A 13,874-nucleotide genomic window follows, 5' to 3' on the forward strand; every position below is an offset into this window, starting at 1 on the left:
ACCCGCTGTAGGGAAGGGAGGGAGGTGGCAGGAGAGTCAGCTGCACGGCCAAAGTGAGCAGTTTTAAAAGTGAGTTGCTCCCATCCTGTTTCTTTCCATTTTTCTTTTTCTTTCTTTTCTCTTTCTTCCTTTTTGTCCCTCCTTTCTTTCACTCCTTCCCTCCCTTTTCCTTCCTTTCTATTTCCTTTCTCTTTCTTTTTTTCTATATTTGTTTCCAACTCTCTCCCTCTTTCTTTTCCCCTGTCTTCTCCTTCCTTCCTTGGCATTGCTAATCTGGGGGTGGGGGGGAGAAGCTTGAAACGCCCTGCCATTTCATGTTTTCTTTTCTTTCTTTCTCACTTTCTTTCTCTCTTTGTCAGTCTCTTCCCTTGTCTTTCCTCCTCTCTCGCTCTCTGTCAGTCAGTCTCTTCCCGTCTTCTTTCCTTCTCTCTCTCTCTCTTTCTGTCAGTCCTTTCCCATCTCCCTCCTTCTTTCCTTCATATTTTTAGTTTTCTGCTGTGTGGTCTTTGTGCTTTTTCTTAATGTTTTATTTTTAAAATTGCATTGCAAAATCCCACTATTCTCCTACCTTTCCTAAACAAAATATTGCAGGAGTTTTAGGCTTGTTTGTACACCATTTCCTGTCTCCTGGCTCCACCCTCAAAGTCTCCTGGCTCCACCCACAAATTTTAGTGGACCATGAAGGAGAAGTGTAAAAATAACCAGGCCACGGGCCAGCGGGGGGGGGGGGGGGGGGGGTTGGGAAACCCTGCTCTAGACAATGATTCAATGTTCTATTTTTCCATGGAAAAATATCTGTCCCAGCTATCTAAACACAGCTTGCTTATCTATAGTTGTCCAGACTGTTTGATGGGCTAAATGTGAGATAAGAAGCACAAACAACTCCCCAGCTCTTGCACATACTACATTTGTCTTACTTTTTTTTGCTAACGTTAATTTTTCTAGCATCATTTTTTAAACTTTTAATTGAAAATTTTCCCCAGAAAATCCACATCATTGTTTTGGTATGCTGACCCAACTTCTGTTGGGCAAAGTGACAAGCAGCTCCCACTAACAAATGCCGGCATAACAAGATTTTAAGTGCTAAACTAAAAAAAAAATGAAAACAGAATCAGGTGAGTAGCTATGTTGGTCCGAAGCAGCAGAACGACTGAGTCCAGTGGCACCTTTAAGACCAACAAAGTTTTATTCAAGGTAAAAGCTTTCATGTGCACATGAAAGATGATACCTTGAATAAAACTCTGTGGGTCTTAACGATGCCACTGGACTATTCTGCTGCCTACACAGTGGCATTCTTGGATTCATGGAATATCTTGTCCACGATCAAATAAGCAGTCAATCAACCAGCCCTAAGAAAGCCACCAACTAATTACTTGCAACTGTTGCAACGTACAATCTCTAATTTCTCCATAGCAGATAGAAAATGAAGGATGGTCTTGTGGGAAGCACTTAGTAAGTAGTAATAATAGTGCAATACTTGTGCAAGTAGTAATAAGAGTGCACTGGTGCAAGATAATGACTTCTCAGGATTACTAATGGCATGAACAGGCGCACAGCACCTCAAGCCAGAGCCAGACAGGTCACTCAGGAATAATCAGTCGCTCTCCAAGCAATTAAAAGAAGCTCTCCTTCATTTCTAGTGTTAATCACTTTCTTACCCTTCCCTTTAAAACATCAGGGGTGTACCAGCTAAAATGTTTGTTTGGCCGAGTTTGAGGTAACAATAAATGCTAATTGATAAGATGGGATTCTTTCTCCTTGAGTAGCAAAATTATTTTCATTAATAATGTTCCTTCCTTTAAAACCAGCACTCACTCCAATTTAAAATATAGATAAGGTTTCTTTACAAAAGAGAACCAAAAGTAAAAACACCATATATGGGGGGGAAGGGAGTGTACAGGGTAAAAAAGGAACACACAAAATAACACACCTCTCTAAACTACTTTCACCAACACTTGTTTTCAGCCATCTCCTGGCTCAAGGTTGCAATAAAGATCACAGCAACTCAGCAGCACTGGTTTCAGTCGGCTTAGTGGAAGTTCTGGAGGAATAAAGGGAAAACCTCCCTTCAAAGATCCACAGTCTTTCAGTGTCATCCTCTGGCAGAGCGTCAAGCTTCTCCCTGAGCTTTTGGGTCTCTCTTCTCCTTGCTTCTGCACGAATGGATGTTGATCCTGAACGGTCCTTAGTGATCCTAAATGGTTCTTGAATGATCTCGACTGGGTTTCCTTTATACAAAGCTGGTTGTCGTTTCCTTAACTAAATAACCTATCACTGTGCCCAGCTAATCACACACTTATTTAAGACCATTTACACTTTGACCTGTCAAAGTTAGATGGCCAATTGTCAGATAGTTCATCTGACAGCTCCCAGGTGAACACTATACCACTTACAACATCCTGGATATGCATCCCAAAAACACTTACAAACCAAGGATGTTACTCTTACAGAATTAAACAGGGTACTAACAAATACTTAACACACAATCAGCATGATGGAAGGTCAAGTTTTGACAGCATCATATCTTTTCCCATCTACCTCTCATCTTGCATATGTGCATACAGATATACACATTTGCTCTAGACAGGAAGCAGAATGCTACTAATCTCCCTCTTTGTGTTATGCCTCTTTGAGGGAAAACACAGGCAGCGCCGGCTCTAGGGTGCATGGCGCCCCAGGCAGACTCCCTGCGTGCTGCCCATCCTGCCACCGCCACGCACCTGGCCTTTGCAGCGCTGCAATGCAGTGCCATGCTCTGTTGCCCCCCATCAGAGTGCACCGTGCCCGGGCCCTACCGGCTTCGATGTGGGCGGCATGCCATCTAATCCTTTGAAGTGCGCGTGGAAAAAGGCTTCCCCCCACTCCTTCCTGGAACCAGAAATGAGGGGAAGCAAAGCCTTCGCCCACATGCACTTCAAAGGATTCGATGGCACGCCGCCCACATCGAAGCCGGTAGGGCCCAGGCACGGCACTGGGGGGGGGCAATGGAGCACAGTGCTGCGTTGCAGCACTACGGAGGGAGGGTGGGCGGCGGCAGGGGAGGCAGGCAAACTAGGCGGTTGTTGTGGGCACTGGAAGGGGAGGAACCACCTAGTTTGCTTAGTGGGTGAGCTGGCCCTGAACAAAGGCAATAATATATTGCTCCCCTGCAGTTCAAATTATAATCTGGGGTGATGGTTTTACTTTCGCAAAGGGTTTCCCACCACCCAAACACTGCAGACATGCTCTGAAACACTGTAGTTTTTGTACTAGTCATCATTTTGTCATTGGGAGGTCCCAAGCCTGAAACCTATGGCTGAAAACATTATGTTATCCTCCTCCTGGTCATCTATGATATAATCATGGCTTGTAAATGAACTATCTACACCAAAAGCCTGAAAGGGAATCCGGCAAATCATCAAGCTCACCTCTTCAAGGTTCAGAACATTTGTGTCAGAATCTAGGAAGACACATTTGTGGCTGGGTTTATGGAAACACACAAATGCACATCAAGATCCTCCTTGAAGGCTCAGCTCCACAGTCTTTTACTGCCTGATGTATGGCAGGGGGTGGGGTGGCAGCGTAGGACAGAGCTTCACTGTGGTGACACCAAAACTGTGGAACATCCTCACTGGGGAGGTCTGCCTCTCACCTGCTTTTTTTTAAAGCATCAAGAAAAGAGTGCTTTTTGACTAAAAAAACGGTTGGGACACCTTGAAAATTTAAAACTTTTGGTTGCCTGCCATATTGGTAGATCACCTTCCATAGTTGCATTAGCTGTTGTTTTTTATATGACTGGAATCAACACCTTGGCTTTTTGTATGAACAGGCAAGATACAGATATTTCACTAATTAAGTGGTACAGTGAATCTATAAAATGCTGTTTGAAACTGCCGAATAATTAATATGCCAAAAGAGAACTGCTGCATGTCAGCATGTACTTCAGGGTAGCTCTTCAGAAAGGCAAAACCTTCTCCAAGCAGAACATTCTTTTCTTATGAGGGACCACCAACCCATGTTGCACAATTTGCCATGCCTAATAAGCTGAAATGAACACATATGAAGCCACCTCATACTGAATCACACTGCTGGGTATACCAAGGTCAGTCATTTTCCCCCAATTTTAATATTATTTACAAAATTGAAAACTACCAACATAGTACCAGCACAGGGAATTCCAAACAAAAGAGAAAGAAGTTCAAAAGAGAATTAAGTTCACAGTGCTGTCCGTACCTGAATGGTCCTTTCTCTGAGGGAAATCTACCAACAACAACCTCAACCATCTTACTGAAGACTTATCCACTATACCACAACAAGATGAGATTCCTTAATAAAGTAATATCTCAAGGTCAGTACTGCCTACTTCCATTAGCAGTGGCCCTTCAGGGTTTCAGGAGAAGGTCTTTCACATCATCTGCTACTGGATCCTTAACTGGAGATGCTGGGGATTGAATCTGAGACTTTCTGTATACAATGAAGAGGCTCTTCCACTCAGCCACAGCCTCTGAATTTTGGACAGTGTGAACTGATAAATTTCATCTCTGAAAGCAGACTCACTTAACATCCAAGTCTGCTAAACTGCTACCTGGCAGCCATTTCAATTATGCTGTAACAGTGTATTAATACGCATTAATACGCATTACATTTTAATTCTGTCTCTCCTCTATTTTATCCTTAAAAATTTGTGAGGATGTTTAGGCCAAGAGACAGCAACAAGCCTACACACACACCATGCTTCATGGTAGAATGGAAATCTGAACCTTGGCCCAATTATTCTTAAGAGTTAGATGCAACCAGGTTGTTGGTAAAAAGGGGAGGAGAAGCCCTCTTCGACAATCGCAAAAGGCTATACAGAGAATCAGGGCACTCCAAGACTGAGTGAAAAAACTGGCTGAAATCAACCCTCAGTCTGATATACTAATCACTATACTAGTTAATATGGCAAAAGGGCATTTAACCCTGTTTTGTGAGGGAGGGAATATTTTGTACCTCCCTGTTTCTACTGCTTCCAGTTTCCCAGCTTCTTACACCTTCTCATTTGATACCCAATTTGGTGTAGTGGTTAAGTGCACTGACTCTTATCTGGGAGAACCAGGTTTCATTCCCCACTCCTCCACGTGCACCTGCTGGAGTGATCTTGGGTCAGTCATAACTGTCAGAGCTCTCTCAGCCCCACCGACCTCGCAGGGTGTCTGTTATGGGGAGGGTAAGGAGATTGTAAGCTGCTCTAACACTCCTTTAGGTAGTGAAGGGTGGGGTATAAATCCAATCTCTTCTTCTTCACAAATACCACATGGTGGGATTCTGGAGATAATGTGGGCCAAGATGGTCCAGTTGCCTTCATTGTTTACATTGTACTGCCATTGTTTTCTTGAAGTTGGTAGCCGATTTGTAAATGCCTAGGTTTCTTTTCTGATGAATTATGCCTGCCATTCAGAAATTTAGCTTCCATTGCAAGCAGCATGATCAGTCTTTGGAGATAATGTGGGTTAGAATGGTCTGATTCCCTTCAGGTTTAGCACTGCACGATCTTCTTGAAGTTGGTGGCCAACTTTGAGATTTCAAGCTTTATTTTCTGGTAAGTTACACATAGATACATTTTACACCCTACATTTTACCCCAGTGGGAACCCAAAATGGCTTACAGCTTTTTCCCCTTCTCCATTTTATTCTCACAACAACCCTGAAGCTGAGTTCATTCACAAACTCAGAACACTGGACTACACTAGGGCTGAACAGAAACATAGGATTCTTATCTTACTACATAAGCTAATTTTCTGTCCTTAACCATTTCTTCTCTGCCCTACCAAACGGATTACATTTTGCATTGTACCTTTGCATTCTGTCTTCCTACTTTACAACATCCCTCCCACCTTCTAACTGGGAGTTATGAGGGCTTAGGTATCTCCATTCCTTCTTCTATCTGATAAAGGGACATATGAAGCTGCCTTATACTGAATCAGACCCTCGGTCAATCAAAGTCAGTATTACTCAGACTGGCAACGGCTCCCCAGGGTCTCAAGCTGAGTTTTTTCATGCCTGCTTGCCTGGACCCTTTTTAGTTGGAGATGCCAGGGATTGAACCTGGGATCTTCTGCTTACCAAGCAGATGCTCTACCACTGAACCACCATCCCATACTGAATCAGATCCTTGGTCCATCAAAGTCAGTATTGTCTACTCAGACTGGCAGCGGTTCTCCAGGGTCTCAAGCTGAGGTTTTTCACACCAATTTGCCTGGACCCTTTTTTGGAGATGCCAGGGATTGAACTTGGGACCTTCTGCTTACCAAGAAGATGCTCTGCCCCTGAACCACCGTCCTTCCCCAAACAATCTTATTGGTCTCTAAGGTGGTGCTTCACTTAAATCTAGATTCAGGCGGGTAGCCATGTTGGTCGGAAGCGGCTGAACAAAGTTTGAGTCCAGTGGCACCTTTAAGACCAACAAGGTCTAATTCTGGGTGTAAGCTTTCACGCACACGCACACAAAAGGTTCTACCAGGAATAAAACTTCATTGGTGACAAAGGTGCCACTGGACACAAACTTTGTTCCTCTGAGGTAGATCATGCTAAGAGTGTGTGACTGGCTCAAGGTTTCTAGTCCAGCACTCTAACCACTACTCCTCGCTGGCTAAGGGTTAAAGATAAAGAAATTCAAGAGAGGATCAAAGAAGGGGGGAGAGAGGGATGTGGGATGTGATAAGAGCGGCAAAGAAGAGGAGATGAGGAAGAGGTCAGGAAGCAGAGCAGCAAGCGGATGGCAGGGCACCCTCATGTCAGAGATTGATGGTGCAGATAATGAAGTCTCACGCAATTTCCAAATCCTGTAAAATCTGCTGATGGGTTTGGTCATTTTACTGTACAGATAACATTCGAAGTGCAACAGTGCATTGCTTAATATGGAGAAAGCCCATTAGTCCCATTTACTCCACCATAAATGTCTGAGAATTGCAATAAATTGCTACCTAATGACCACATTTGCAATTTTGCTACTACTGAGGAGACTCAAGAGACACAAAGTCACATGCTCATTTAAGCATTATTAGGACAGTGGGTATGGCATACTGGCTAAGAGAGTGAGCTATGATTCAGGAGGCCCCTGGTTCAAATCTCTCCTTTGCTACAAAATCATTATGCAAGTGTCAGGTTAGTCTCTCTCCTAGCTTCCTCTCACCAGCTACATTACTGGAATAACAATACTGGTCTGCCTGTAAGGATTACAAGATAATGTGTGTAATGTAAAGCATTTTGGAGAGTCAAAGCGCTATATAAAAGCTATTAGCCAAATGCTTGAAATGCATTACTGCACTAGCCATAAGTCCAACTCAACAACTATTTCTGCCAGAAAGGCTTGAATTCAGAATGCAGTGGGCTAGCTAACATTTCCTTGCTGTAGCTACCACTCCCTTCTTTGGCCTCCGGATTCGCAATGTGATGGCCAGGCATTACAAGAAAGAAGTCTGCCGCTGGGATCTCCAATTGTTGAGCTTTAAACTAAGCCAGTGAGTCTTAATTGTCAGCTCAGGTGGGGATATTTTCATTTAGACAGGTGAAAAAAGAAGAGAAATGTGCAAGAAATTAATATGGATTAATGGGGGGTAAAGTAAGAGGGAAGCTGCATACAGTATTTTTCTAAAGGGGGGCAGCTCTTGCTGAAGAACAGGCTAAAGAAGAGTTCTGGATTTGAAAAAAAGGTATAAATAGTTGATCTGAAGATTCTACGTATTATGTGAAGTACTCATCAGAAGCCATTCCTCTAAGATAGAGCAAAGCTGTCAACTTTTACCACTCTAGTATCGCAAGCATTGTTGACTAGAACTCTTTACATTTAGTTGGACAAGCTACGTGCTGGCCTGTCCTTTCTCCCTTCATGGGCTCAAGACAGAATTAAAGTGCAAGAATGGCATCCATCAACTTGCCCATGGAAAAAGAAAGAAGCCATCACCAACAGCTATACTTCAGACATGTTTAACATCCTTGTAAAAGCAAGGCTTTCACACCTTTGGCCAGGATCATAAGTGCTATGCTACGTATGGTGTTCTGCAAAATCCATAAGAACTACTGACTTCCCAGAGGGGCAAATGTCAAAAAGGTGCTAAAAAAGAAAGCAATCCTTTTGAACAGGTATAGGCCCTCTACATTATTTTATGTCCAACAGATTTTGATTATGCATACTCTTCAAAATCAATGGCCACTGGTTGCCTAACAAATAATAAGCTTTTGAGAGAACACCTCCTTTGTAATGCTGCTGCAAAGACGTGAAAGGGGTGGCCACACGTGGCTCTTTCACACATATTGTGTGGCTCTTGAAGCCCCCACCAGCCTGCCAGCCAGCTTGGAGAAGGCATTTGTTTCTTAAAATCACTTCTCTAAGTCAAGCCAGCTGGCGGCTTGGAGAATGCAAGTTAAAGTTGCTTTCTTTCCACCTCTCCATCCCTCCCCCATTTATTTTCCTTCCTTCCTTCCTGTCTCGTGGCTCTCAAACATCTAACATTGATGTCAGATGTTATGTGGCTCTCAAACACCTAGCATTTATTCTACGTGGCTCTTACGTTAAGCAAGTTTGGCCACCTCTGTTCTGGACTCTTTCCTACTGTTTTTAAATTTGAGGACCAGCACTGATGCTTCCTTTCCATTTTTTAACAGCACTCCATGGAAACCCAGGGTGAGCATCACCCACACCCTGGGCAAAGCCAAAAATTCATTACTCTAGGCCACTGATTAGAACCAGTTAGGTTACGTGTTCAAGAAAATGCTTCTCGGGTACAATTTATCACCATTCTCTCCTACTAGTCTTGAATAACCAGTAAAAAAAAAAAGAACCTGAAAATACAGGAAAAAACCACTTGTACAAGCAACTGATGATCTCACAACCCACAATACCAAGCCACTGTTTTACTGACTCTGAAGCAGCGTGCATGCACATGAAAGCTTATACCCAAAATAAAACCTTATGCGTTTTAAAGCTGTCACTGGATTCAAACTTTGTTCTGCTGCTTCAGACCAACATGGCTACCCACTTGATATGACTCAGACTTTGGTATACATAAAGCATCAGCAAATGTTCTGTGTGTTAGCTACAGAAGTACAGCACAGAGTGACTATGTGTACCTGAATACTAAAAAGGAAAATCTTTCCCATTAAATGATCAAAAGTCTGAGATCAATTAACAGCACTGCCTTTTAAAGGATTCGTGAACACTAAAAAGATGCAGTCATTAAATCAAGCAGTTAATACAATATAGGGTTTGTAATGTGGATATCACTGCAAGGGATTGTATATATGTTCACTTCCAACAGAGGGCTAAGAAATGGCTGCAAATGGGGTTACATTTCTGGAAGCAAGATATGAACATATAAAGCTGCTTTCTACCGAATTGGACTGACAGATGTTTTCTAAGATCTCAGGCAGAGATATTCCACATCACATAATACCTGTTCCTTTTAACTGAAGGGGACTGAACCTAGGACCTTCTGCGTGCAAAGCAGATGCTCTACCACTAAGCCACAGCTCTTCCCCCAAGGAAAAGATTGGATGAAAGCAGGTACAAAGAGTCACCAGAAGTGTTTAGTGACAAAAAAAAAAATTAAACAACAGCGCTCTAGATACAAATATTTTGCTAACCACAGATATCCCAGGGCCTTTTCATGTTGTATGACTGACAATCTCAACAGTCACAATGATGAATTTCGGAGAGCACAATTTGCATTGTCTTCTCATTTACTCTACAAGCTACAGCAAGGCACTCACAATTATTAAAGACTTGCATGGTACAGATATCTTTGAGAATAAATTAATGGCAGAACTATACGTACCTTTTTCATTATTGTGCAACTCCCCATGGAGAGTAGCCACAGTGGTTAAGGCTAGCAGATAACTGGTGGCAGCAGTGACTGCTTAACTCTTTCTTTGACTGCTATCTGTGTGATCAAAATCATCCTTCCTCTCCTGTTCTTGCCAAGGCATAGCAGTTATGAGGAATGAGGCATACAAGTGACGGATAAGGGGGGAGGCTACTGACCCCCCTCATTTAAGAACAGAAGAACATAAGAGAAACCATGTTGCATCAGGCCAATGGCCCATCCAGTTCAACACTCTGTGTCACAGTGGCCTATATATATATATATATATACATACACACACACACACGTATACACATACACACACACCTCTGCTCCATATTTTTATCCAATCCTCTCTTGAAGCTGGCTATGCTTGTAGCCGCCGCCACCACCTGCGGCAGTGAATTCCACATGTTAATGTACCACTTAGCTCTCAAGCCACTCTTAGTTAGCATGATAATAAATAGCTTAAGTGGTTCAAAAAAATTGGGTGCTCCTTCAACCACCTGAGAAAGCAAATTAAAGTTTTCAACTTATTTTGCCATAGCTGTTTTATCTTTTTAGTATCTTGCCTAAATGAACAGACTACAGCTGATTTGTTTCTCTCTTTACTTCTCTGTTTAACAGCTGATTTTCCCTAGCAGTCACCTCTTAGTAGACAGCTGAGCTAAGATAAAGGTATAGATATCGAGAAAGACAGCAGCAGCTCCTCTTTCACTGTTGTATTCTATCCTTTGGACAGTTTTTTGTACCTGCTGATGGAGGAACTGACAGGCAGAACTCTCATATGGCAAATGTAAAATGTTGCTTGGTTCCTGGAAGCTATGTATATATTACACAAAATGAGGTGATACAGAGGTATAAAATTCTGGAAAATTCTTCTCCAAAGTGGAATAGGAGAAAAGAGACCCACATTGTTCGGTACTATACATAAACTGGCTCTCTGCATATGATATATTCTCTGAAATCTGCTAACCAAGGAGAGCGTCAGAAGACAAACATTCAAGAAGTTACCCACCCCCTTCCATCTTTCACATCCTTTCCCCAAGGAGCTCTATGTAGCACACACAGTTTTTTTATCCTCACAGCCAGGGCTTTTTTTGAACAGGAACGCAGTTCCAGCTGGCTTAGTGTCAGGGGGTTTGGCCTAATATGCAAATGAGTTCCTGCTGGGCTTTTTCTACACAAAAGATCTGATCGCAGCAATCCTGTGAAGCAGGACAGGCCAAGTGAGATTTAAAAAAAAATAAAGAGCTCAGAATCAACAAATGAACTTTCTAGAAGGGTGGGGATGTAAACACAGCTCAGCTGATTCCTAGAAAGACATTCTAGATCACTGTTCCCCCTAAGCTGAGTTAGTGTGAACTAGCTCAAAGGTTTTTAGCCTCTGGCTCACACATTTTTGTCTTAATTCAGGAAGAATGGCCCCAGAACAAACTAAATTTATGCAGTAGCCAAATCACTAGCTTACAACTTTAATGCCAGCAGCTCACAAAGTAGAATTTTTGGTAACAAGACTCCACAGCTTAAAGAGAGCATTGTATCCAAGGGTGTTGAACTCATAAGGCCAGATCTTACATTAATAAGACCTTGTTGGGCTGGGCCATATCATGTGTGTACTGGTAGCAGAGGTATAAACTTTATAAAGGTTAAGGACAAATACAATTAAAGACCTTTGGAAAAAAACCTTAATAAAAAACATGCTTAAACATCAGCATTCGTTGGTCTTAAAGGTACTTTCTTTTTATTTCTCCCATGGGATCCAGGGAATTGGGCAAAGGAAGCTCTGGCTCTTTCCCTACCTCCTCAGGGGACCAGGAGGGAAGGAGCCTCAGCCAATAGAAGGAATCATAGAGTTGGAAGGGACCTCCAAGGACATCTAGTCCAACCACCTGCAGAAAACTCACAAATACCTCCCCCTAAATTCACAGGATCTTCACTGCTGTCAGATGGCCATCTAGCTTCTGTTTAAGAACAACCAAGGAAGGAGAGCCCACCACCTCCAGAGGAAGCCTGTTCCACTGAGGAATTGCTCTAACGGTCAGCAAGTTCTCCCTAATGTTGAGCCGGAAACTCTTATGATATCATTTCAACCCATTGGTTCTGGTCCTACCTTCTGGGGCCACAGAAAATAATTCCACGCCATCCTCTATATGACAGCCCTTCAAGTATTTGAAGATGGTGATCATATCACCTCTCAGCTGCCTTTGGAAGAGAGGCTTGGCTTAGTAGCTCTGCTGTGCGACTGAGAAAGTCTAGCAAAGCAAGCTCTGCCTCCCCAAGGGAGAAGCCTCAGCTCATGGAGAAAATAGGTTTTTCTCTGTAGCTCCTGTGCAATTGAGCAAGTGTGACAAAGACAAGCTGTGATGCAGAAGGAAGCAGAGAGGGAGAAGGAAGCAGATGACAGCCATTTGGTTGGAGACCCCATAGGAGCCCTCCAGGGGGCCTGATTCACCCCCCCCGCCACATGTTTGACACCTGTTCTAGACCCAGCACCAATATGAAGTTTCAGCTGTTCAGAACATCACCACCTGCACCTGCCTAACGTGCACATTAAAGACCAGAATCATAAGGACTTCCATTCCAAGATGCAACCATGACAACCCCTATCCGTTTAACCGTGGGGGGGGGGGGGCTTGCCCTCCATGCTCTGCTCGTGCAAAACCACTTGGCTGGCCATTGTGTAGAACACAATCCTGGACTAGCTAGTCAGCTAGGGTTGCCAATCCAATTCAAGAAATATCTGGGGACTTTGAAGGTGGAGCCAGGAGACTTTGGGGGTGGAGCCAGGAACAAGGGTGTGACAAGCACAATTAAAGTCCAAAGGGATGTCTGGTCATCACATTTAATGGGGCCACACTCCTTTCAAATGTCTTTCCTCCATTGGAAATAATGGAGGATAGCGGCACCTTCTTTTAGGGCACATCTTCTTGAAACTTGGAGGGTGTTTGAGAAGAGGCATTGGATGCTAAGCTGAAAATTTGATGCCTCTACCTCAAAAAACAGCCTCCCCCCCCCGATGCCCCAAATAAACACAGCTCATTTCTCCACTATACCCTATGGGAATCGGTCTCCATATGGAATACTGGAGTGCCCACCAGACATTTCCTTCTTCCCACTTTCTGATGACCCTGAAGCAGGGGGAGCGCCTCAAACAGGGGATCTCCTGCCCCCACCTGGGGATTGGCAACCCTATTAAGCCAGCTGGTCTGATCAAGCCCGACAACTGGAAGGTTCTTTTTTTTTTTTTGAGGGATCCCAGGAACAGCAGAAAAAGGAAAAGCAGAATTCACCCGGGGGATTTTCCTGTTGCTTGGAAACACGCCGAAAGCGGGCCCACCTCGCCCTGCGCCCCCCGCTCTCCCCGCAGCCCGCCTCCTTCCCCACGGCGCCCCCGCCTCCCTTCTCCTGCCTCCCCTTCTTCTCCCTTCCTTCAGTGTGGCTCCCCCCCGCCCGCGTCCCCCCCAGCCGCCGGCGCCTTCCCGCCTCCTCAGTCCTCCTCCGCCGGCTCCCTCGGTCTCCCCTCACCTGCACTTTCCGCCGCCCCGCCGTGTTCTGTCGGTGATGCGCCGCCATCTTGCATGTTGACACTCTGTCGTCATGTCCGAGGAAAGGGATCCAGCCGGCCCGGAAGTTCCGCCTTGGACTCGGGCTCCGCCCTCTCCCCCCCCCCTTTCAAAACTCAGGCCGGCAAAACGCGCTCAGGAGGGGTTGCTGCCATGCGGAGGCGTGGCTTGCTCGGTTACCATGGCGGCGGCTATGGCGTGAGGCGGGGCTCCCAGAAGGGAAAGGCGACGACGGTTACGACAGAAAGGGGGGGCGGTTAGCTCGCGAGAGCTGGCACGAGGGAAGGGCGGGAGCTAGGAAAAGGTGACCGTTACGACGGTTAAAAGCCTGTTTTGCGCGCGCGGTCGCTCCAACCGACAGGGGAGGGGAGGAGGGAGTGTGCGCATGCGTGCCAGGTGCTTCCCTGAGGATTTCTCACCTTCGCTCATTTTCCCGCCCTTTGGTATCTGGGGCGTGAACGGAGCTGTAGCCATGTCAGCCTGTTTAAGCA

At 44.6% G+C, this 13,874-nt stretch overlaps 1 protein-coding gene across 1 annotated transcript in view; it reads right to left on the reverse strand.

Moving 5' to 3' along the window:
* The window catches only part of WDR48 (WD repeat domain 48), a 47,791-nt gene extending 34,330 nt beyond the window's left edge, over window positions 1-13,461 (reverse strand). Inside the window, exon 1 of the mRNA XM_060247991.1 lies at window positions 13,346-13,461. Coding sequence (XP_060103974.1) covers window positions 13,346-13,393 — 48 coding nt within the window. The 5' untranslated portion in view covers window positions 13,394-13,461. The remainder of the gene's footprint in view (window positions 1-13,345) is intronic.
* Between the last annotated feature and the right edge of the window lie 413 nt (window positions 13,462-13,874).

The sequence above is a fragment of the Heteronotia binoei genome, chromosome 10 (genome assembly GCF_032191835.1).
Source record: "Heteronotia binoei isolate CCM8104 ecotype False Entrance Well chromosome 10, APGP_CSIRO_Hbin_v1, whole genome shotgun sequence".
Lineage (NCBI taxonomy): Eukaryota > Metazoa > Chordata > Lepidosauria > Squamata > Gekkonidae > Heteronotia > Heteronotia binoei.